The sequence below is a fragment of the Augochlora pura genome, chromosome 2 (genome assembly GCF_028453695.1).
Source record: "Augochlora pura isolate Apur16 chromosome 2, APUR_v2.2.1, whole genome shotgun sequence".
Classification (NCBI taxonomy): domain Eukaryota; kingdom Metazoa; phylum Arthropoda; class Insecta; order Hymenoptera; family Halictidae; genus Augochlora; species Augochlora pura.
In genome coordinates, this window is record NC_135773.1 from 8312916 (window position 1) to 8339683 (window position 26768).

At 39.3% G+C, this 26768-nt stretch overlaps 1 protein-coding gene across 2 annotated transcripts in view; it reads left to right on the forward strand.

Moving 5' to 3' along the window:
• LOC144477806 (uncharacterized) overlaps positions 1–21023 on the forward strand; it is a 61137-nt gene extending 40114 nt beyond the window's left edge. For both annotated transcript variants that reach the window (XM_078195547.1, XM_078195551.1), the window contains exons 3-5: positions 1104–1337; positions 13426–13491; positions 20387–21023. In XM_078195547.1, coding sequence (XP_078051673.1) covers positions 1104–1337; positions 13426–13491; positions 20387–20560 — 474 coding nt within the window. In that variant the 3' untranslated portion in view covers positions 20561–21023. The remainder of the gene's footprint in view (positions 1–1103; positions 1338–13425; positions 13492–20386) is intronic.
• Positions 21024–26768: the final 5745 nt, after the last annotated feature.

Sequence of the window (26768 nt, forward strand, 5' to 3'; positions counted from 1 at the left end):
AAAAGTCGACTCAATTTTTCTCCAAACTAAATTTTCAGTTTTCAACTTTTTCATCGATTATTTTACAAAAATAGAAAATTTACATAAAGTCCCAAAATTTAACAATTACACTCTCGCAGAAAGCTTGTAGTTATCACCGAGTATACTGATCGGTTCCAGCAAAAATTTAACGATAGTTCGAGCGGCTACTTTTCCGGAACAGCGACTGCAATTCGAACGCATAGCGCTGGGGCTCGTGTCGGCCATTGGAATCAGTGCTTTCTCAGCGTTCCACGGAAACTCGAGTGCGAAACGCTGCGAGGCTCGGCAGATCGCCATTGTAAGCCGGTGTTTCATTTCAAAGGTTCTCGGGACCGGAATCTGTAATTTCGCGCTGGAAAGTTCCGCGTCGGATTCTACGGGCGCGGGAACGCGACGCGCGCCGATTCCAGGGATTCATAACCTTTTTCGTAACGACGCGCTTTGGTGTCGATGTAAAAATGCAGTTACATTCTATGAAAAAGGCAACATGTTTAAAGTATTGCTTCTTGATTGATTATAGACTTTAAAAATAAAGAAATTAATATAATTGAATAAATTTTTCTGTTATAATTCTCCCTGACGAGTATACTCGTCATGACACGAACTATTGTAATTTTTATATGACGCTTATACTCCTTATAACACGAAATACTGTCACTTATCTACAGCAAATATACTCATCACGACACAAAACACTGTCACTTCTTCCTGACGAATATACTCGTCATCTACAAAATACTGCCATTTCTCCCTGACGAGTATATTCGTCAAACCCACCCAACTCTTTAACACTTTCTACAATTAACAAAAGCCACCCATAGTCTCGCATAACATCACAATTAATATCACTGTCTCGACACTATCTCTTTCTTAGCCAAACACACAACCCTTTCACAGACCCGAATAAATAATTAAAATTCGCATGAATAATATCCGAGAGTTCCGTGACACCAGACGGACATTTAAAGAACGCCGCGAAATTCTTGGAGCCGGGCGACCGCCGCGTAACACGCAATCCGTCACGCGACTCGAGTTCCACACGGTCACGATTTTTAATGAAAGACCCTCGTCTGCTGTTACAGGCGTACATAAAGAAGGAACTCGGCAAAGTGGTGGTCTACACGACGACGTCCGGCATCGTACGGAAAACGTTCTACAACTGCAAGAAGGTCAAGCAGATCCTGAGGACGCACATGGTGAAATACGACGAGCTGGACCTGTTCGGCGACGCGGAGCTTCAAGCCGAGCTCAGGGACCGTCTTGGTCTGTCCACGATACAGTTGCCACAGCTTTTCATCGATGGACAACACATCGGGGTACGTTTCTGATCGATTAATCAATTTTCCGACGGATTTATACAGGGTGTTCTGGTAAATGTATAATAATTTGGAAGGAGGAGATGGTAGAGGTTATTTTTAGTAACTTTTTCTTTTACAAGAATTTTTTACGAGGCTTCGTTAAGGAGTTATTAACGAAAAAGTTTTGACCAATGAGAAGCGTGCTCCGCTGGCGCGAGGCGAGTGAGTCAAGGAGGGGCGGAAGCCTAGTTTCGCTGATTGGCTTGGCTGCCTCGCGCCAATTGATCTTGTCGCTTATTGGTCAGCGTTTTTTTTATTAATAACTCGCAAACGAAGCCTCGTAGAAAATTTTTGTAAAGGAAAAAGTTGCTTCAAATGATCTCGAGAATCTTCTGTTTTAGGATTTACTGTTGGATTTTTTTTAGGACTCCCCGTATACTAAAATTACGGTGTTTGTATGGCCAGAAGACAGCAAAATCTCAACCAATTAGTTTTGTTTGTTAACAGACAGCCACGAAAAAACAAAAATGGCTTTTAAAATAGAAATACATTTATTAAATTCAGGCAACTGTATCTATAAATATTATAAATCAATTGCAGTATTTATAAAACGCGAAAAATCGTTTTCCACAAATATTTGAAAATTAGACGAATTTTTGCGATAATTAAATTGTTGAGACCGACGTATAACATTCACAAAAGTCGATAATTAAGAATCATATTAAACGATGAAACTAATCCAGTGTTTGGTATACAATTTCTAGGAATTTGTGATATTGAATTTCGAACCAAGTATTGTTACTGGAAACACTTGTAACACGGAATTTCTTTGCCGCAAGAATTTTCCAATTTGTTTCTGCAGCGGGAAAGGTGCACGCTCGCTTTCCACCTCTTTTATTTCCACTAGCTTTTCGTCGATTACATCGGCTCGGATGAAAGACTCATAGTGTATGTTGAATGGTAATTCGCTAGATTGCCAATTCTCTTACTTTCTTTTTTTTCTTTCTTTTTATTTCTATTGGTACGCTGAAATTTTACCCTTTTTCTTCTTCTCTTAAATATTTACCAGTTACTACTACTATTTACCATTATATTTACCGTTACTGCTATCGTCCAAATTATGCCATGATTATGTCAAAATTATATTACTACCATCGTCAAAATTATGCCAAGATCATGTGAGGTTATGTCAGGTTAGATTTAAAAATTGTTGTATGAGTCACAAGACTCAATTTCATATACATAAAATAAATATTTTAGAAGCCAGAAAGATTATTTTAGTATAATTTCATGGAAATAACTGTGTTATTTGAAAACTATGTAATTGAAATGGTTTACGCAAACGGTTGCGCCCCTAATGATCGATTAATCGAACCGATGATAATTATCGGTGGTCAACGGAGCGCGCGCGCGCTCGCGCATCGGGAAACGGCTAATTTATGTGGCCCCTTAATTACCATGAAACTTTGCTTCCTGTAGATTATCGATAGACGCGGCGTTGTTGCACGTGTCGCGCGATAAGGAGCACGTTTTACAGTTAGCATCGTTTATGGGAGCAATAAATAATGAAACGTGAGCATTCGCGTCGATCGACGGTGCACCGACGCTCGTCAAACCTGTCGCTCCGTCGACCGTCATTGACATCGATTTTCTGTGCTTGATTAGGCCGCCGCTGAATAAATGATCGAGCTCGGACCAAATCTGGAATACCGTAATTTTAATTACAGAGATTATTATTATTGCAGTTTGTTATTTTTAGTTATTAGGTTTATCGCTGATTTGGATTAAGCAGTAAAATCTGACGCAGCGTTTCGCGCGTTAATTGAAAGCCGCGGTACATTGTTCACAAAATTTCAGTATAAATATAATTTTATATAAATTAATTTAGTATAATTTAATAAAATTCGATATAAATATAATTTTATATTTATTAATTCAATATGATTCAATACAATTCGATGTGAATATAATTTTATATAAATTAGTTCAATATAATTCACTACAATTCGATACAAACATAATTGAATATAAATATAAATTAAAAAATTTATAGAAAAATAAAACAAACAATTTTTTTGTCTATTAACAGCGTTATTATGCTTCGATAAAGTTGAAACATCGACTAGGTTTATAAAAATACATCTTCGCGCAGGTGTAAATGTTTAAACGCGCGTTTTAAATCGCGACAAGCAGGTGAAACACGAAAACCTAATCGCGACGATTAGCGTGGTTCTCTCTGTGTTGCTTTATAGGTTGCAGGGAATGTGAAAGAAAGTGTAGAACGCTAATTATTGTAATTGTCTGTCCGTGTATGTTTGTCTACCTTTTTATAGGTTGTAGAAAATCTGGGACAACACGCAGAACGCTTGCGATTGCAATTACGTTTTGTTTTTGCCCGGTCGACTTTCTAAAAATGTGAAATTATTAAACATCGCGAGTGATGTCGAATGATCGATAAAATAATGAAACCATATAAACGCGAAACCCAGTATACGATATTATAAACATTACTGACAATTGAAAATAGAACTGCAAAATTCAATGCAAACGTTTTTGCCGAATTATAAATTGTATTTTCAATCAAAATTAATTGTTGCGAAAGACTGTTCGATTATACGTTGATTTTTTTTGCTACAGTATATTTGCTTCCATTATTTTTGCTTTCTTTATTTTACAATTTTTATTTATTCATTTTACGTTTTAATGTACCAGCTAGTAAAAACTATGCAAAACGAGTAATATGGGGAACATAATAAGCAATTTAAAAATTGTAAATTAAAAGAGAAACGGTATATGCAAAAAGTTTGAAAATCATCGGCTAGGATAAATTATATATATGCATAATGCATAATTATAAGTATTATGTATAATTATGAGCATTATGTATAACTCTCAGTATTATGTATAATTATAACTATTACGTGTAACTATAAATATTATCTATAATTATAAATATTACTTACAATTAGAAGTATTAACTATAACTACAACTACCACGCATTACTATAAGTATTATTCTATAACTATGAGTATTACGTACGATATTAATTATTAAATTATTATTGAATTAAGTATAACTTCCAGCTTCAACTATTATCAAATTACGAGTAAAAAGAAATAACCCTTTCTGCTCTCGATTTCTCCGTCTTCGTCGCTGGAATCTACGCTCGATCCACCAAAAAAGATAGATCTTCTATGGGTATCTCTATCCGGAACACCGGCCGGTGTTATTCGCGGCAGCGAATTTCTCGCAAGGCCGATGTCGCGTTGCGCAATCGATGGCTATTGAACGTACGATCGAGAAAGTCGAGAGGACGCGGCGGCGAGAGAAACCGAGCCCGCGAAATGTTATAAAGATGACCGCGCCGCGAATCGTTTCTCTTGCGGATCCGCCAGCCGGAAATCTGCGAACGGCGGCACCGTTACGCAACCGAAGAAAGGCTTTTGTACGCAGCGTACGCGTGCATCGATCGTACGGATCCTGGATCGATACGTTAGCGGCCTCGATCCGCGAGTTTAGTGACATTTCGATTTGACCTTTAAACCGTGGAAAATTAGAATAAATTTAATATTGTTTAATACTAAAAATCATTGCCTTACTGTGGAATGTAATGGTCAATATTTTTAATTTATTAGTTTAGAGTGGTTTTTAATTGAAGCAGGTGTTGATTTCAGTCGCCTCGAAATTTAGATAATTATTATTTAAAATTTAAATTGTGCAATATGACAGTATTAAGTATAATATCTTCCTAGAGATATTAAGTTATTAATTGTAGTTAAAGATAGTGAAATATTAAGTTATTCTTTTCGTAAGCTTTGCGATTGTTACATTGATGGTACAATTTTTTAGTAGTGTCAAGACATTGTTCGTAGATGTTAACACTTTTCCGTACCATTTTCTTCATAATACTTTTGGATTCTAGCACTACTTCTAATTATTTAATTATTAATTGATCTCGATTTATCCAGCCGTCTATAATTTTTATTTCCACCGCCATTTGTTGCTAAACCGTGGCAGCAACCGCTGCGCACACATTGCAAAAAAATTGGCGAAGATCGTGACCCAAAAGCAACTTTGTTTCGACGACGTATCGGCCACGGGCGCGCACGCTGCATTGTTTGCGCACGAAATTGAATTCTGGAATTTCGCGTTCACGCGAAAAGTAAACTCATAATAGAATTCCGAGCTGGTCGCAGTCGAGGCCCTAAACACACAAGAAAACCGTGGGAGATCCGAGGTACTCGATTTCGGCGTTCCATTCGGCGGAACAGATTATTTCGCGGCGAAATGGCGACGTTCTGCTTATTCCAGCGATGGTCGTATCGCGAATTATTATACACTCGTCTCAGGCCGCTGCGCCGCCACGTTTACGATACTTTTACCTGCTTGGTCGAGCGCGCGAAGAAAGTTTACCGCTCCGGTCCGTACTCTTTAGCTCGTCGAAACACGCTCCTGAAATTATATTGTAGCATATTACGTCGCCGAAAATCGCTGCGAAAATTGTTTAAGGAGCAGCTAGTTGCGCGTTTTAATAAGTGACGGAATGGAGAAGGGAAACAGAGAAGAGCGAAGAGATGGCTGTGGAATTAAGAATTGGTAGTGCAATTAATGATGTGACTAGTAATGCAATTAACAATTCAACTAATAGTATAACTAATAATTCAATTAATAATTGAACTAATAATAAAACTAATAATTGAACTAATAACGCAATTAATACTCTCAGAATTAAAATGGTAATTCAACTAATAATGCAACTAATACTCTCAGAAATCAACTAGTAATTTAACTAATAATTTATGGAATAATGCAACTAATACTCTCAAAATTCAACTAATGATGCAACTAATACTCTCAGAATTCAAATAATAATTTAACTAATAATGCAACTAATACTCTCAGAATTCAATTAATAATTCAACTAATAATGCAACTAATACTCTCAGAATTCAACTAATAAGTCAACTAATAATTCATCTAATAATGCAACTAATACTCTCAGAATGCAACAAATAATGCAACTAATACTCTCAGAATTCAACTAATAATTCCATTAATAATGCAACCAATACTCTCAGAGTTCAATAACGAACGCAGTTTCCCCAACGCGTAGAAAAAATTTCTTCCCGCAGTTCCGCCCGATTTTTTTACCCGCCCCGTGAAAGCAGCTACTTTCCTTCCACCTCTTTCGCCGTTGCAACGCGAAAACCAGCCGTCGAAATAATACTGTTTTAGGGAGGAAACAAGAACCCTTCCGATGGGAATTGCTCACGTTAGCAAAACAAATCGGGATCCGTTGGTTGTAATTTGTAGAAAGCCAATGGACGTGTTCGATTAATAATGCGACCGCACGAAAGAACAACTTCGCGTTCGCGTTTTCGAGCCACGCTTTTTTCGCCACGGGTCACGATTTAGAATGCGCGTACACGTGTACGAGCGTAATTAGTGCATCGACGAGATCTGTCCGCGGACGAAGAAGCGAGCGAGTGAAATTTTTGCGGCGAAGGGTTAAATTGAAATAAAGGCTAAAATTTTTATAGGAATTATATATTTGAGTATTTATTTTATTTTAAGACCCGAACGCGATGAAACCAGGAATTAATCCGTCGCTCTCGAGGTAACACTAAAATTGTTACAGCACGCTTTAAAATAATTTTGATATCATGAGAAATTAGATTTCAAAAATTGAAAAATAATTATTGTCATATAAATTAAAATATTTTTATTTTGTCACGTAGAATCCTTCGCTCTCGAGGTGACACTAAAATTGTCACAGCACGCTTTAAAATAATTTTGATATCATGAGAAATTAGATTTCAAAAATTGAAAAATAATTATTGTCATATAAATTAAAATATTTTCATTTTGTCACGTAAAATATAGATCGAATTGTGCACTAGTCTAACTCGTTATTATAGTTTAAGAAGGTGTTAACAAGATCCAAACGCTTCGACTTACGATCTGCCATCCAAGATGGCGGCGTGCTCGACATTCCGCGAGTCCGCGAGTTCGCGAGTCTGCGTTTTGAAGTGGCCCCCCTCCCCTTCGAATAGTTGCGCAGTTCCGAAAAAGTTGTGTCCGCTCCAGTGCGAAGTTCCACAAAGGGAGCCCGCCCCGCCAAGGCGACCGTCCCGCCGTGTAACTGTGTAATAATCGGATTAGACTTTGCAGCCGTTACCTTGGCCCAATTAGCGGACGACGATAGGACCCGACTGCCGTCTAATTAATGCGCGCTGAGTGCTCCCGCTTCGTGACCAATGCTGGTCAATGGAAACGGATGATAACGGAGAGAGAGAGAGAGAGAGAGAGAGGGCGACGGCGTGTGGTTCCCGTTGCCACACGGCGATCATTGTAAAATATTCATAAATGGCCGGTCTCCGTTGCCGCCGCTGCATCGGCCGCGATTTCATTCGCGATGGAATTCTTTCGTAATGGAAACGCGACACAATTACGTGAGTAGCGTTCTCCTCGCCCCGACGTTCATTCATTTCTTTTTCTTTTTTTTCTTTATTCAGCGGCGCTCGCGATATCGTCGCTGTATTCCTTCGGATTCGTTTCGCGTACAAGGTTGCGCATTTCGATTTCGCGTGTGCCTCGAATGCTGAATTCGTTTCGGCGGTCATTAAAGGCGCGAGAGGTTTTCGTGTTTCGCGGAGCACGCGACTTTTTATGCGATCTTTGCGGCGAATCTATTGAAAACTGTGGCGATCTATTTTTTAGATCGTTTTCGAATTTGTTTTATCGATTGGGCGCTGTTTCTCTTGATTTGTTATTCTAGAATTATTCTACGATATGAGAGATTTATGAATATGTTGTATAAGTGTTTTTAGTAAATTGTAGGAGAAGTATTTTTGTTGTAGAATCTGGGATTATTATTATTAACTAATCGAAGGAATTAATTAAATTTCTTAATTCTCACGAAATAAACCTTACTCTTCTAACAATTTTTAAAAGCAAAAATCTCGGCCCGCTAATTTCCAGTACACAAACATCAGTAATATATTCAGATTTTTAAAATCCCCCCAAAAAATAAACGACACCCACCACACCATTTCCATTTCCGCCGAATTTCTATTCAGCGAAAGGGAAGTACCTCGTCCGTCGCTCCACGAAATAATGAATAAAAACACGGAACGGCGCGGGGAGATTGCGAGCGGACTGATTGAAAAAGCCCCCGGTCGCCGTGTTTCTCAATATAAAAGCGTTATCGTTGCAACTGTATTTTTAATTTCATTCTTGGCGGAGAGCCCCCGGAACGAACCGGCGATCTCGAATTATCCTCAATAAATTGATCGGCCCCTGTGCTCCGCGCGCGGACTCGAGCAATCCGCGTCGCGCGATATGGAACCGATCTAAATTCAATAACGGTAACCCGGGCTGCCGTCTGTCCAATCCGACAGCCCCCCCCCCCATTCCACACCCCTCGAGGTTTTATTTCCTGCGGCGATCAAATTTGTATTTCCGCTGTTGTTTGTATTACATTGTATACATTTAATTATTTATTATAAGAACGTTAAGAATATTATTAGATTGGTGCATATGAAATGTCGGATGTTTAAGTAAATATATAAAATCTTTTATATATCTTTTTTCAAGAGCGGTTGATTTAATAATAATATTTTAATATAAAACAACAGATTTAATCGACGTATTCAGAACAACATGACCGCTAGAGACTGTCACCATCGACCCTATTGGAAAACCTTATATAATCGTGAACATGACGGAGTCGAAGGTGAACACAGAGAGAACAGAAGAGGAAGAAGAAACTAAAAGGCGCGACGACTAAGCGGAGTGGAATTATCGCGCGTCTTTATTGCTAGATAACATTAAGGATTATCTTCAATATCCAGAGCGACGAAGAGATGGCGAGCGAAGAGTAATAGAGCGGAGAGGTAGTAGAGCGGAGAGGATTCGCGATGATAATTCGGCGTCGCGATTCCCGGCGCGTTCCCTCTTGCGCGCCGTCGAATCCTCGCCGAAAACCGAAAGGGACCTCTTATCCCGCTTGCCGGACACGTCTCCGCCGCTGGTCCGGAGTGTCTGCGCCCGTTCAATCATCGCCGCCGCAATTGCCCAATTTCCCGGGACACGGGACTTTGGCGACCGGGACGATCGACGCGGCTCATCCTCGGAATGGTCCCGCGACAGTTGTCAGCGGCGCGGTTTAACGCGTAAAAGCGAAATGTCAGGCCGCTCCAAGGCCGGGTGGCTAGACGGAGAGGAAGAGAGAAGGGAGAGAGAAAGAAAGGCAGGATGAGAGAGAGAGAGGTTGGGCGAGAAAGAGAGACGGGGTGAAAAAGAGAGGTAGGAAGAGAGAGAGAGAGGGAGGGAGCGAAAGAGGGAGGGAGAGAGAAAGAGAGGCCAAGACGGACGGAAGAGAGAAAGAGAGAAAGGCGAGCCGCTTGCGTTGCAAGACATTACGAACGACGTGGTCTCTCCCTCTCTCTCTCTCTTTTTCTCTATCTTTCACTATATCTCTCTCTAGCTCTATCTATCAATCTTTGCCTCTATCTATCTGTATCTATCTCTCTCTTTATCTCTCTATCTATCTATCTATCTAGCTTTTATTCTCTTTCTCTCTCTATCTATCTAGCTTTTACTCTCTTTCTCTCTCTATCTATCTGTCTAGCTTTTACTCTCTTTCTCTCTCTATCTATCTATTTATCTATCTTTTTCTCTCCCCCCCTCTTTCGCGAGCAAACGAGAGGCCGCGCTCCGACTGCATTCCTGCTCGACCACGCCGCGCGATTTCCATGCATTCGATCGTCCTGTTATGGACAGCTATCCCAGCGAGCACACCCCGAACACCGCGAGAAGCAGGATTTCGTACTGTCTTCGATTTCTTCTATTGGATTGGTTTGGCAAGATGCCGCTTTGCTTTGGAAGAAACGATGACTTGTGTGAAGCAACGCGCGACGCAACTTTTGGCAGCTACTTGAGCTCTTCTGTTCAGCTCTTCTGTCCAGAATGTGATGTACAACCTTTGGTGAAAAGCATTCGATTGCTTTTTAAAGAGTAATAAATTTATTGGAATGCAGTAACTGTTTTAAGATTTAAATTATTTGAATTTTTTAAGTCTTGGGAACATTGACTGAAATGCTTTCTCTTTTAATTTTTGTTAACTTTATTGAAATGCAGAGTAACTGTTTTAAGATTGTTGTCAATTATTTGAATTTTTTAAGTCTTGGGAACATTAACTGAAATGCTTTCTTTTTTAATTTTTGTTATTATTTGACGTGACGGAAATGAAAGCCATTTTGCAGTCATTGAGAAATGTACAAATTGATTGTTTTATTTGTCTGTATAATAAATGAATAATGGGTAAATTATTTGTTTGTTGACCCAAATAAAAAATTCGACCAAAAATAATTCATCCAGATAATCACTTTAAAAAAACATTTAAAACAACCCTCCAAAACAATTAAAATAATACCCTACAAATTCAAATAATACCCTACTTCGATTCAAACGATGCAAACATCAGGAATAATTCTTTAATAAAAGTCGTTCGATTCGAACGACCTACTTGAACCATCGAAGTATGGTCGGCCGTCAGCCGTTCGTCGTCCAGATGCGTATACGCCCGTGTCGCCGAGTTATGAATCATTCCGTAGACACGCGCAAAGAGAGCTGGGAATTGCAAGTTCGTATCGGCGGACTAACAATTAGTTCTTCGTGAATAGGTTTCGCATTGTTTCGCCGTCGATCCGCCGTTCCCCTCGATGATTTTTCTTCCTGGTCGGCCGTTGACGGATTAGAAACGCGGATCGCGTTCGGTGAAAGGCATCAATCGTTCCTTTTCGTAATGCCGTTGCGACAGCCGCGCGCGAACATCGGTCGTAAAAAAATACGACTTTCGAGGTTCCACGGGCTCTCGCGAACACAGTATCTACGTGTCCTTGGTTAGGTGTCGCGAATCGGACACTCGGTGTCATTCGATTCTTGATCATTGTCTTTCTTAACCTTACTTTTCCCACGATTCTTTTTTCTACTTGTTTCGAGGAAGATATATTTTCTGACCCCTTCGCGATGAAATTTAAACAATTGCGACAAATTTCTGAATTTCAAATTGTTAATTAAATGTTGATATTTTGAGTAATATATTTATTAATATATAGTGATGAGTATTTATTAGAGATCATTATATCTGGTTGCTAATTCTAGGTTAGTTCATCGATTTATGAAATATATTAGTAGGAACAATATTGCAAAAATATTAACTTCTCTGTATTTCTATTTTTGTTGTCACTAAGCGTAGTAATATTATTAATTTATTGTTGGTGGAATTTTTAATCGATCAAAATTTCTATTGGTGGAATTTTTGTTCGATCGAATTTTCGATTAAATTTCGACGATCCCTAGGTACAGTTTAATCACCCCTGGTCAAATAAAAGGCGGCGGCGAACGCGTCGTAAGAGCGAACGGTATATTTTTCATTAAAGTGATCGGGCCGGGCGGAAAGTGATCGTGAAACCTGCTCTAGCGAGAATAAAAGCGGAAATACGGAAAACTCGGCCGGAACTCGCGGGGCGGGGGGGGGGGGGGGGGGGCGTGTGAGAAAACCGTTCGAGTACGTGACCATTTAAACCCCGCGGAGTTTCATAAAACGTTCATTACCGTCCAACCGCCGTCGGTCGAGTTTACGCGACGCCGTGAAAACGGTTCGACCATAAACTATAGCGAATCCTGGAAAATTGGTTTAACACACCGAAACCAGAGTGATTACCGCCTCCGCTATCAGCGTCGTAAATATTTTAATATGATTTTCCTCTTGACTTTTAGGGGGCAACGACGCTTATGGCGCGCGTGCTATGGCGACAACATGATAACGGAACACGTGATAATTGTTCATGTGTGATAGGTAGTTTCGAGAAATTATAGTTAAACTTTTTGTTATACTATAAAATACTAAAACATAAAGCGTCGGTTTTCTAATTGCTATAGTTACGTAAAAATGGTTATGTTGAGGTTATGTATGTTATGGCGACGCCATGGTAATGCGAGTCGTGAGAATTGTTCATTATATGTAATAGGTAATATCGTGGAATAATAGTTAAACTTTTTGTTATACTATAAATTGTTAAGCGTCGGTTTTCTAATTGCTATAGTTACATAAAAATGGTTATGTCAAGATTATGTACGCTATCGTAACGCTATAGTAATGCAACACATAATAATTGTTCATCGTACGTAATGGAGAATTGCGAGGAATAATAGCTAAATTCTTTGTTACGCTATATAAGGTATAAAGCGTCGCTTTTTTAATTGCCATAATTAGATAAAAATAGTTATGTCAAGGTAATACGTTCTATAGTAACGCCATGTTGATTATTCATCATACATAGTGGATAATTTCGAGGAATTATAGTTAAATTTTTTGTTACACTATAATATATAATGCGTCGTTTTTTAATCTGCAATAAGTACATAAATATAGTTTTAGTTAAATTGTTAAGCAATTTTATTAAATTTTATACACTATGTACACCATTCCGTTAAAACGAAGTTTCTGGTGCACGTGCTATAGCAAAGCTGCGCAACTCCTGATACTTGTCCATCATATATAAATAGACAACTTGGATAAATTATATTTAAATTCCTCGCTACACTATAAATTACAAAGCATCACTTTCCTCATTGCAATAATTATGTAAACATAGTTACAAAATTATTAACCAAGTTTATTAAATTTTATACTGATAATATAAATATATTTTATACCGACAATCAATTTCAATATTTCTGTAATAATCACAAAACCTTTATCGATTATAATTACAAGCCACATCATCTAAATTATACATCATTTACCAATGATCATTACACGACACGACACTTTTACGAGCAATTAACGTCACCGCGGTCATTAAACAAGCAAAGCCTAAATAAACCGACAAAGTCCACAGACTCGTGGACGTTATGGTTGTTTGTCATCTGTTCCTTAATTATGTCGCACGCCGCCGCGACGATTCGCCCTGTAAATAACCGCGGGGAAATTTTTATAATTATCATTTTGGTCTCTTTTTTTTCGACATTTTCGCGACCGCGACTTCTGACGCTGCGCGGCGAGTCATTAAAACTTCCGTCTTCTTCTTCTTGCAGGGATTCGACACCGTCGAGCGGCTGAACGAGTCCGGCGAGCTGAGGGACATGCTGAAGCCGTACCAGGTAATTAAAAGTTCCACATTAATTTTCCCGCTCTCTAATCAACCGGATTTTCTTCGCCCTGTCACGACCGCGTCGATTAGCGGTTAATCATAAATAATTATGACCGCGATAGGTCGACGAACTGTCTCGATCGTATCTCTTCATTACCGTACCGTATATTCGTCATTAACCTCCGTAAATACGTAAAAGGGTTATGTTGTACTTGGATTAGTTCCATAGATTGTTTTCGAGGCGTTACTTTATTTTTTTACAATAGAAAATAATTAGAAATATCAATAATATAGAATATAAATATAATTTATAATATGAACAATAAATATGAATAATATAAAATATGAACACAGAAATATGAACAAACAAAGATATACATATAAATATAAACAGATAATGATAGGCATATCAATATAAACATAGAAACATAAACAAATAAATATAAACATATAAATATAAATATTGAAATATAATAAACAGATGAAGATAAATATGTAAATATAAAGAGATAAAGATCGACAAATAAATATAAAAATAGAAATATAAACAAATAAATATAAACATGAAAATATAAATATTGAAGTATAATAAACAGATGAAGATAAATATATAAATATAAATAGATAAAGATTGACAAATAAATATACAAATAGAAGTATAAACAAATAAAAATAAACATGGAAATATAAATTATAAAAGTATAAAGAGATGAAGATTTACCCAGGAATATAAACATATATAACACAAAAACATCCTCATAAAAGCCCATGAAATCGTTAAACATCGAGAACATGGGAAATTAATGCAACGCGAAATAAATTCTCGGATACGCGATGGGTATCGTGTACGGCGGGTAATCACGTCGGAGCAGGCACGGAGCCGTCCATAATCCTTCGATATATAATCCTTTGGTTAAGCCCGAGAGGAATCTGCCGCCGTTTCTCAGAAATTCCGCATCGCGCGGCTGTGCGTTCCACGTCCGCGGAATATCTACGCTGCGTAGAAGAATGGAAACACACCGTTCCCCGTGTGTACGTACGTACGTATGTATGTATGTAGTATGGTTGCCTCTCCCGATCCCTATGACTTCACCGGAGTATAAAGGAACTTGGCCAGCGGTTTTGCCCGTGCAATCGCGCGAACGCAAGGTTGCCCCGATCCTTTCACTTTTATCCGACGATATCTGCCGTCTCGCTGCTGTTGCTGTTTCTGCTGGCTGCTGGTTGCTGCTGCTGCCACCCTACCTTCCTTTTCCACCGCGATCATAAATTTCGATGTCGTGGCTATTGAGGTTTACCTTGTAGCGTGTAAAGGTCGTTTACACTGTTTGCTCTACCCACTATCACTTTCCTGATGGGCACCTTCTTCGGTCCTTCGACGGGCCCTAACCGCGACAGGCCGGTTGCCGCGCCTCGTCGCTACGTCGCTAATTACTCGGACGCGAAATGTTGCAGATGCCTGACGTTGAATTTTTAGATGGGAAGTTATTGAGTTTGGAGTTAATTATTTTCAAATTTATTTAGTTAGGCAATATAGATGTAGTGATAGTGTAGATTGAGAGATGATGTAGATATGGAGATAATGTAGATGTAGATTTCGGGGCCATTTTGGAGTTTATATTGTTTTCTAAAATTAATTAAATATTATAAATATATATACATTGTATATTATATTATCATTATCATATTATTTTATTATATTATGTATTATTATAGTATTATATTATATTACATTATATATTATGATATTATGCATTATATATTACCCAATATATATTAATATAGACTTATAATATTTACTTAATTTTATCGAACAGTACAAATACTTTAAAACTAATAAAACAAATAGCTCCTTCATTCCGTCACTTCCGCGAAAGCAGACTCGACGTCTATCTTTGACAGACTTCCGGTTTCAAAGGTGTCGTATCGTCGAAACGGCATTCGAAGTGTCGGCGGTTCCCGATTCTTATCTGGTTTTCTTAGTCGACAGGTTTCACTCTCCGTCGCGGAAGTAAAGTTTCTAATTGGCGGACGACGTCGTCTCTTTTGTTCGAGTACCTCCATCAACCCTTTGCGCTCGAAGCCATTCTAGTTCTAAATCTAAAATAATTTTTTTGTCTTATAGTATTATCATCTTGAGCGACGAAGTGTAATTTATAATACACCAAATTAATTCTCGTGATTCATGTTAACAGTGCCATATTTATCAATTCTTCTAAAATTAAACATTGTTGCTATAAAAATTATTTTAAAGGTTGAAAGAACAATATTAGTGGTGCCTGAGAGTCACCATCCGAGTGCGAAGGGTTAATAAATCGAGCTCTGGTCGCCCGGCACAAGCGTTGGAAGAAACGTAAACAGAAATTCCAGTAATTAAACGTTCCGAACGAGCAACGATCTCCTCCTCGTCGTCGTCGTAGTCGTCGCAGCAGCACGTGGATAGATAGCCGCGCGGAGAATTCTATAAAGGAAGAAGTACGACGACACGCGACATTTTGCAAAGCGGTGGTATCGTCGAGCAAAGCACCAAGGTCGGCAACTTTAATCAGCGTTAACGCGCGGCGAGCGGCGTGCCGTCGCGCAACTGCGAACCGCATACCGTTTCGGTATGACTTTCGAATTACGAGAGGAACGTAGAAGCGAAAATTTCACCGCGAAGCGATCTGGGATATTTACTTTTCATCTTTGCGATATATGCGCAGTGTAATGTATATTTTCTGCTGGTTGGATGCAGTTTTATATTTCCTTTTTCTCGAGGGGAATTTAATTTTTTACGCTGTTAATTGACGTTTATTCACCTGAAAGAAAAATTAAGAGGAGAAAAGAGGAGTTAGAAATATTTTGTGCTCTTAGTCTCTGATATATGGCTATTGTTTGTTTAAATTTTGTTTTGTGGAATTGACAGTGACGTGTGATGCTTTATGCGAATTATATAATCTTGGAATAACCATAACTTGTAATTTATGCTTTATTAATTGAACTTTGTTCGCCCCTAAAAAATTCTATACTAAATTGATTCCATCAAATATTCTTTATGACTGTTTTAAACAATTTTTAAAAAGTCATTGCAATGTTTAAAAAATTCACAAGGAACTAGAATGTAAAAATTCTATTCTAATTTTAATCAGTATCAAATACACGATTGAAACTACCCCTAATTTTTAAAGCAGGTAAACAAATCCTCAAAATAAATCCGGTAAATAAATTAAACAAAGAATACAAAAATCGTATGCAATATTAACCCTTTGCCCTTGAAGCTATCATCACTGCAAAACTGAAACAATTTTTTTAATACAACAAATTACATTTTATACGTATAAAATTGATTCTTGCGACCAACGCCTTCATTTTAAACAATTCTTATAAATCTAAACTTTGCAAGCGATGTAACCTTGACAAGATAATTTTAGTTACCTTTCGAGTGCGAAGGGTTAACCGACGATTATAAAAGTACCATTCCAGAACGTAACCATTCTTCCGAAAGCCGGCCAATTACGCGAGGGTTCGACGCGTCGGCTAAAAATGCATAATTAAACGACGCCCACGACGTACATCCTTTCCCCCCCGATTGGCGTGTCTTTACGCAATTCTTGCATAACGTGTATCATCGCTATTCTCATCTTTCCACGTAAGGCATGCGCGTAGTCGGCGCAGTGGTGGCGCGCGCGCGCGCGCGGTTTATTTCATTAACGCGCCGAATGCCAAGCGTACACCGTCATCGAAGCGCTCAGGTGAAACTTCTCGGCGTTCGACGATTGTCGTGTCAATACCCAGGCGGATTCCGTTCGGTTTTCCCATCGTCTCGACGGACCGCTCAACTCTTTCCTTCTCCTTTTTTCTTTTTTTTCTCGCTCCGCGGCAGTTGCGGCCGCTGCTGAACGATCCTCTCCTTAATTTATGCTCGCGGCGAGACGAGTTGCCGCGAGTTTCTTTTCTCGCGGCGTGATAAATCGGCCCGAGAAGTTTTCGACGCGAGAGCCGGGCAAAGTTTCGTGAACTTCCACACCGAGCCTGTTCGAATGTCACTCGCGCGGGAGGACACGCGCGCGTTTTACACACGCGGCCCGGTGGCTGCGAGAGAAGATAGCATTCTGAATGATCTTTCGTTGGCTTTGAACCAGTTTCTCTCGCGGTGTACGCGTACGGTCGCGGGATCCGGGTTGCCTGCGCGAGACAGGCGTTGCAGCGACTGTATTTCTTATTTTTCTCTGATTTATGTCATTTATTTGATCAGTTTTATTCTATTTATTTTACCTTATTTTCGTTCGATTTATTTATCATTTTTATTTCAGTCATTTTATTTTATTTCTGTTTGATTTATTTACTATTTTTATTTCATTTATTTCATTTTGTTTTCGTTTGATTTATTTATCAGTTTTATTTGGTTTATTTTATTTTATTTGTATTCTATTTTACATTTATTTTTTCTTCTTTCATTTCTAGAATATTTTCATAATGAAACGCATTTGATGTTCTTACCATTTTCAATGTTGAATTAAGTCTACTATTCTCTGTCTCTTCGTAAAGCAAAAAAAGGCATTTTTCAGGCGCCTAACAACATTAATTGTACAATAGAATTCCTAAAAATATTAATTGTACAATACAATTCCTAAAAATATTAATTGTACAATACAATTTCCATTATTATTTATAACCATTGACCAACGTGAGGACAATTTATAAATACCATTTTCAAGAAATATATGTCTCAAATTGATATTGAGTCGTCAGGTTTCAATTCAAAGGGTTAAACCAGAAGGGCGCGGAGCCGTGCTTGAAACAATTATTCACTTCGTCTTGAAGATATGATAGGCGAAGTGAAAGTGTCCCCGCCCCGTCGATCCATATTTCGAGACGACGATCCACGGAGCCGAACTGTCTATTCACCTCGTTTCGCCTATTCGATTTATATTGCCCTCAGGTATTTCCCGAAGAACGCGGCTGAAAATGAGTAAAAGTGAAAGCAATCGGTGTTGCGCAATCGGCCGCGACGGAGAGGCATTTCTATACTGTCCGTCGTCTCGGAAGATGGCACTCGAAATTTAACACGTGTCAACGCACTTTCGCGAATACTCAAAGGTCGGCGTAGCTGTCAGTTTGAAGATTTAGGTCAATTGCCTCGAGTCTAGCAATGTTTTTATTAATTTATTAATGATGAATTTGGTTGTGGTAAGGTTGATTTAATTATTATAAATTTATATAGGCAATTAGGAAATATATATATTATAGGCACAATTATGAAATTGTGTATGATGTTGCTGTTCATTCTATTTTATTAATGGATAAATAAATAAATAAGTAGATAATAAAGAAATGGATAGATAGATAATACTAATATAAAGAGATAATAAATTAATATGCAAATAGATAATACTAATATAATTCTGATATAAAGAAATAGTAAATAAATAGATAGATAGATGATAAATAAATAAGTTGACGATAAATAAATAAATGAATATTGTTTCTTTTTACGTGATTTCTAGTTGCGTTTTGGACATTTTTTATTGAAACGAAATTCCTTTATTTCATTTCGTCTATAATAAATTTATTATATAGTCTACATATTTTTATAAAACTATAATAATCTTATAATACACACAAGATATTCTTTTTCCATAATTTCTACCACCTATATCTACGAAAATTGTTTTTTTTTTCACGTTCAATGGCTATGCAATTTCTATAGCAATTTTATTCACCAATTTCTAATACCAATTTTAAATTGAACAAAGCATTGAAATTTGTTAAAACATTAATCATCAATTCCTTATAAATAAAAACCTTAAATCAGAAATAAATTACGCGATGCCTTATTTTTTTAAGAAAAATGTATTAAGACCATTTTTAAAATGTACGATTTAGCTAACATTGATTCGAGATTGTCGCGCGCGTTTTATGCCCCCCCCCCCCCCCCCCCTATACAGCTCCAACCCCGCGAACCGTCGGAAGATCGCAGAAGCTGTATCCGCCGTGATATCTCGCGATCGACCCCGTGTCTCGTCCCGCGGCCGGCTCTACCCTCTCCGACTCCTGTTACCCGTGTACCGCGCCGCGCCGGTTCAACTGTATCGTGTAGCCATAAGTAACGTTCTACAACTCCGATAACTATATTACCGCGATGTTCTGCAATTATACCGCGTCTACCAGCGCTATACCGTCTACCGGCGCTGTTATACCCCGTCTACCGACACGCCGTGTGCCCTCCAATTAAACGAGACGCTCGATCCGCATAATTTATAAAGTCAAGCGGGATCGGCCCGTCATCGGCGATCCGTCGTATACAATTCGCCGGCGATTATTTATTATCGCCGACTACCGGATTACCGCGATGTTTATGCAGATCATCGTTTCCACATAATGATTCATTAGCATCGCGCGTTCGCGTTTCATCGATTGCGAGATCGACCTTCGCTCTCGACGTCGAACGTTTTAGGCGTTATAGTCATCGACTCGTGGATATTTTATGCAAATCGATAGTCTTTGTTAGGTATAGGAGTTGCAGAGAGTTTTGTTTATTCGTTCGATGATTCTATTGAGCTTGGAATAATATTAAATTTTGTTATAGAAAATTATTTGTATAATAGATCATGAAATTTTTATGAAATATGTTGACGATGTCTAAGAAACGGTTTGTGAATTTTTATCTTTTTTGTTGTAATAACTGACCTAATAAATGACCTACCAAATACGAATATTATTATTCGAATTTATTTATCTTCGAGACGAATATAAATAAAGACAATATAGGAAATAGGAATTGTTTAGTCTTACCAAAGTAAATATTAAGAACGAATAAAATTTCCATGTCCTTTTATCCAAAATATTAAGGATATGGTATATAAATGCTGATCGTATCGAAACAGATGTAAACGATTGAACGACCGACATTTTTCATTTTGCAGAGCGACGACGCGTGCACGGTGTGCCTGTTCTGCGGCGGCTACCAATGGCAGCTCTGCCCGGTGTGCAACGGCAGCAAGAGGTCCGTGCACCGCAACGACTTCACCGCGGAGTTCGTCGCGCTGAAGTGCGCGAAATGCGACGTGAACGGGCTGATCCGTTGCCCCCATTGCTGAGGAACGCCGAGGGACGAGACCGTGTCGGACAACGCAGCGGAGACAGAAGCGAATCGAAGCCGAGCCTGGACCACCGGGCAGGCTTGCACACCTCTCTCTATTTAAGACTAAGGTGCTACCCGAGAGTATATTGCATTACCGCGTTAAGTAATCCGCTCGCGGACCGCGTACCAGTCCGCGCGCGCGCGAGCGTGCAAGCGCCTAACCTCTACCCTCCTCATCTCTCGCGAGTTCTTTCGTCAATTTTCTGGTAACGGATACGACCATCCAATCATCTCTGCGAACCGGAAGTCGCGGCGAATCGACGCTGTCCATCAGGCACCGTCCGGGAATTCGAGATTAATGCGGCGCTTGCATGCTCGACCTCGACTACTGAACACGATCCGCGGACGCTGATTGCGCGGCCGCGACCGTGAACTGTAAAATATCGTCTAATAAAGCTTATCTAATGTTTTGTAATATGCAACTGATACGATCGATGGCTCTCTGTTCTTTCTCTACCGTCCCGTGACCCCGTCCACTCCAGTCCTTTCTTTACGACGGCCGGCTTTTATGAGAAACGATTCGTCTCATAAAACGATATGGATATAACGCGCGGTGTCGCGTTACGCTGGCTCGATGGCCAACGTTGCGAGAGGCTGTGTTTGAATTTAATAGGATCGAGTGATGATACGGTAGCCAGGTTGTGACAGACTGGCTGTAATTAAAGTGATACCTTTGAAATATGGTAGATGTTCTAAGTGCTTAGATAATGTCGTGATTTGGGGGATAAAATGATATTGTAGATAGTGTTGTTTTGTTATGTGGGATTAGAATAATAATTCTTGTTAGAAATTTAGGAAATGGGCATGGTAAGGTAATAGCGATGATAGAAATGAGTTTGTAGGAGTCTGAATATTTTTATTTCGTATATTTTATATTTTACTGTGATTATTTCCTTAAAATGGAGTGTATCACAGGTGGGATACTTTTTTTTTTTTTTTTTTTCTTAGAGGTTTTCCGTCGCCAAAAATCGCCAAAAATGTCCAAAAATATCTTATTTATAAATAATAACTAAATAACTGAATAATAACTAAATAATTTATTTTGCCTATATTTCACGAAACAGGCGATACAAACGCTAATGTTATGTTATCTGATCTCAACATTATAGACAGACATTCAATCCTAAAAATATAAAAACTCAATATTACTAACGTAACATAATTATTTAATTTTCTTATATCTTAGTCTCCGCCTCACTGAGAAAACTGTGAATATCAACTTCGATGGGTTACTTACTTAGCCTATATTTCACAAAATTGCTGATACAAGCTAATGTCATCTTATCTTATCTCAACACCATAAATAGACACTCAATCCTAAAAACATAAAAATCCATTATTATAACTTTAACACAATTATTTAATTTTTCCTATATTTTCGGCACCGCCTCGCAGAGAAAACTGTGAATAACAACGCCTGCTTTAACACATCAAATTCCTATACTACAACAATGAATTCCACAAATTAAATAAATAAACTAAATAAAATCCTACTCAACTCAAAGAATAGGAATGAAGATCGTCGCTCGTGTTCGGTGCACCCACAGAAGCGTATCCGTCGGACACAGTCGACGCGGCGGCGAACGTGTTAATTGCGAGAGACCCCCCCCCTCCCCCTCCCCGTAATCAGATCACGCAGCGAAAGTAAGGTAACCGTGCCGCGTGTAACTATTTGTGCTCCGATTACCGCGGCCCTTGTGCCCGTCCGGATTCCGTACGGGGGACTCCGCAATCTCGTCAGCCTTTCCATTTCTCCGCGGTAAAATCCTGTTCGATCTTCCGGTTTACCGTTCGCCGGGATTTATGCCCGTTGTCCCGTTTCATTACTTCCGGCCGATTATCTTCGGAGGAAAGTAGTCGTCCGGATGAATCATTCCATCCAGCGAAGGGATGATCCGCCGCGATTTATTCGTCCCCCCTCTCAGCCAAGAGAGAGGAGGAGGGGGGGGGGGGGGGGGCATATCATTGCCCGCATAATTTTCCAACGGCTATAATAATAACTTCCGTTCGCCGAATCTGCGGAGTTGTTTTTCTCCGCGACGGTTCGGAAAGGGCGATCTTGATCGGATTGGTTACTACGGAGATCTACTCGAATGGCCAGACGAAGCGATATTGTCTCCCGAGATGCGGCTGCTATCGGGAAATGACCGTAGGGGAGGCTAGGATTGTTTCTGTCGCGTTGTATCTCGGCTGTTTCCAGCGCTGCTGTTATTTACTTGCCACTATAATAACGAGTCGGACTCGTGATGGAGATTTCTAATAATTAGCTGTTAGTTGTTGACCGGCAATTTTACGCTGAATCTGTCTCGTGTCATCGGCTATTATTTCGTAATTCAACGTGGAAGTGGAACGATATAAATAACCTTTTATAAACTTTATTTATACCGAATGAATTGAAATGAAATTTTGAACGTATCTTTTATATAATATTTAATATTTTTTTTTTAGTACGATATGCTCTATAACGATCACCTACCGGTCACGACTTAACTCGTGATTATTATTAACAATGTGTTAATGTTCATCCGTTCCTTTAACTAGGAATGAAATTTTATTCTCTCGCAGCAATATTTAAACATTGTGCTACACATTCTTGTGCTACAAATGGGATTTTCATAAATTATATAAATAAAGAGAATAAAATTCTATTCAACACGAACAAGAAAAGCGTCACCCATGTTTGAACTATATTTAACCAAGCGCACCCAACAGATAGAACAAAGAACATCAAGTAGAACTGTATCTACCAGGTGCCATTGACAAATTACGATCAAGCATTAATTCTCCAGTCACACATTTTTCCCATTTGCGAATCTATAGAAAATCCATAGAAAATACATCTAAAATCTCGAATAACAATAGCGTAATAGATATAAAATTCCTACATCGTCACCTTCGGTTCCGATCTCTCCAACATCGATCGCCATATCCGGTCCATCCGCTCAAGTTCAGAGGTTCCAAAACATTTCCCCTAAAACGCAATCATCGACGCCTGCAAACCTGAATTACTCGTTAACCAATTCGCGCGTGATATTCGCTGTGAAACGTCTCAATATCGTCGTCGGACGCAATAAAACCGGCCGAACCTGTCGAACACGTGCGCGCAAAATGAGAATTTGAAAGCGGTGCGCAAACAGGGAGAGACACTCGTCCCATAGCCTAGGCGATCACTTTCCTCGCAAGCGAAAGCGAAAGCTCCCCCCGGGCTAAATTTAACTACGCGAATCGGATCCGATCGAGCGCAAGTATTAACTTCACGGCGTCTGCGGCCGGTGACGTAATTAAGCGGCAAGCAGGAGCGTCGGTTACGGTGGCGAGGGAAGAGGTGATTTGAGGAGATGAATCGGAGGTATACGCGCGCGGCAGGATCTTCGTTCAATATTGTCTTAGACGTTCGTCGCAAGTTCCGCGGATTACGAGCACGGTTAATCATCGGTCCCGCGGGAACCCTAACCGGTTTCCACCTCCGGCGCACGGCCCTCGCAGTTATTCAATCAATATAGCCCGCCATTACGTCTGCATCGATGATCCGTTCGCGCTCCGTTACTCCTTTTGGTCCACTTCCGTTTCCATCCCAGGCATCTGGGCGCATCGATCGCGCGCCGACGTAACACGCGCCCGCCCGGCAATCACCGGACACGGCCGCGTCTCTTCCGCAAACATTAACTCGATTCTCTGTCAATTAACACCGAAGACATTCCGTGGGACGCCCACGCGCGACCTGGCCGTCTATTGTTCTCCCGTTGTTTTTTCTGTTTTTGTTGGGATTTGTAGTTTACACGGAGGAGCGTAACTATCGTACTCTCTTTGGTTTTTAATGTTTTGGAATTTTGTTGGAGGTTGTTTAATGAGGCTTCAAAATTAATGTAAAACATCAAGTAATACGTTTTCTAAAATTATAAATAATACATTCAATCGTAATATACGTCAAGAAAAGCAACAGTGCATACCATTACAACTTCAATTTTTCGAGTTGTGAAATATAAAAATATATCTATCGCAAAATATATGCTGCCATACCAAGCAAAAGGTGGAGCAATTTTTAATCCTCCTAGCGTCGAAAAATTTAACTTAATTCTTTCATTTAATTTAAATTAATTTACTATAATTCTCTTTATTTGAGTAAAATTCACTTGGATTCTTTTTGTCTAACTTAAATTTATTTACTTCAATTTTTCTTATTCAACTAACTTAAATCTATTTATCTTAATTCATTCTCATACAATTCAAATTTATTTATTTTAACCCTTTTCATTCAACTTGTACTGAAGTGACGATCAACCATACATCAAGTGGACTACACGGTCACATCGCACACAGCCTCGTCAAAGAATGAATAATTTTCCGATCGACGAATAGAAGAGTTCTACCGCTCGGATCTGGTTTACGATGGCACGGCTCGTTCCGCGGGAAAAAAAGGGTCGAACGTTATCTCGTTTGGAAAAAACTGAAGGTAAAGAGTACAAGGAAAGAAGACGGGACAATGGCGGCATCGTGCTCGGCCCCGTTTAATTGCGTCGGCTGAATCGCACGAGTAAAGTAGGTTCTGTGCCGGCCGATGCTGAAATGAAAAAAAATGTGGGACAGAGAGAGTGAGAGATCAAGAGAGAGAGAGAGGGAGAGGGAGAGAGATATGTTCTATAGAGAATTGTCGCGCGACGGGCGTCCCGGAAAGGCGCGCTTCCGGTTCCCTCGTACCTTTAATTGCGGAACTCGCGGCGTGCTCGCGGCTTACGGTTTTCACAGCCGTGTGAGAACCGCGCGGCGTCGCACGGCCGGACAAGGTGAGAAATCTGGCAGCGGCCCTGGGAACACGCCGTTGTCTACGCTCGCTGATGAGACGCCAACAGATGTCACGAACGAGATTTATATCGCTCTGCGATACGGAGCGGACTTCTCTTGAGGATTAAGCGCAATGTGCAGCAGCGATCGTTTCTCTATAATTAGGCGATTGGTTGAATTTTTCTTTTAATTGACTGGATTTTTTGGTATTTTTGAGTAACTCTTTTGTTAGGGGTTTGTGATTAGGGCTTTGTGATAGGAGGCTTTATGACGAGTATATTCGTCATGGCAGGATATATTGCTATTTCTTCATGACGAGTATATTCGACATTACGGAAAATATTGCTATTTCTTCATGACGAGTATATTCGTTATTGCAGGAAATATTGTTACTCCTCTATGACGAGTATATTCGTCATGGCAGGATATATTGTTACTCCTCTATGACGAGTATATTCGTCATGGCAGGATATATTGCTATTTCTTCATGACGAGTATATTCGTCAGGACAAGAAATATTGCTATTTCTTAATGACGATTATATTCGTCATTGCAAGAAATATTTTTACTCCTCCGTGACGAGTATATTCGTCGTGGCAGGAAATATTGCCACTTCTCCATGACGAGTATATTCGTCATCGCAGAAAATATTGCCACTTATATATGACGAGTATAAAAATAACTATTACTTATTAAATCAACAAGTTAAAAATCATTCACAAAGTACATTAATTATAAATGCCCAGGTAAAATCGCTGAAGAAAAAGAATAACCGGGGCTAATAAATAGAAATGCTGTATCGGAGTATGGCAAAAATGGTTCGCAAAATTTTACGAAGTTTCTCGTTATTTTATTTACATGAGGGATGTATATTGGAGGATTTCAAGAGGAAATTAGCAGAGAGAGAGCAATCGGGCCCGATTTCAATTACCGGCAGGCAAACTGTTGGAGTGTGCACCGAAATGCACAATACATACTCATCAGGAAATGTGCCGTCTTGACCTGACGTTTATTGCACCACCATTCCTATTTAACCAAGGGCCTACAAAGGAATGGGTCAGTCGCTTCAGGACAGCCTATCGAGACAGTAACACCAGAAGTTTAACAGTTCTCTAATATTCATTGTTTTAATATAGTCATAAAGTTTAATATTGTGTTATGTTTAAATTGCAATAAATTACATTGATATACGTTGATTTCATTGACGCGTGGAGTTGGAGTAAATTATTTAAAACATAAGACACAATTTCATCTCCCAACCTCGTCATCCCAACACAAACAAAGTAGAGAATGAACACGGAAAAGTCTTCGGTATTTTATTTGCTAGCTGCGCGGAGCAAACGCAGCGGTTTAATTGCACGGCTACAATCCGGTAATGATTT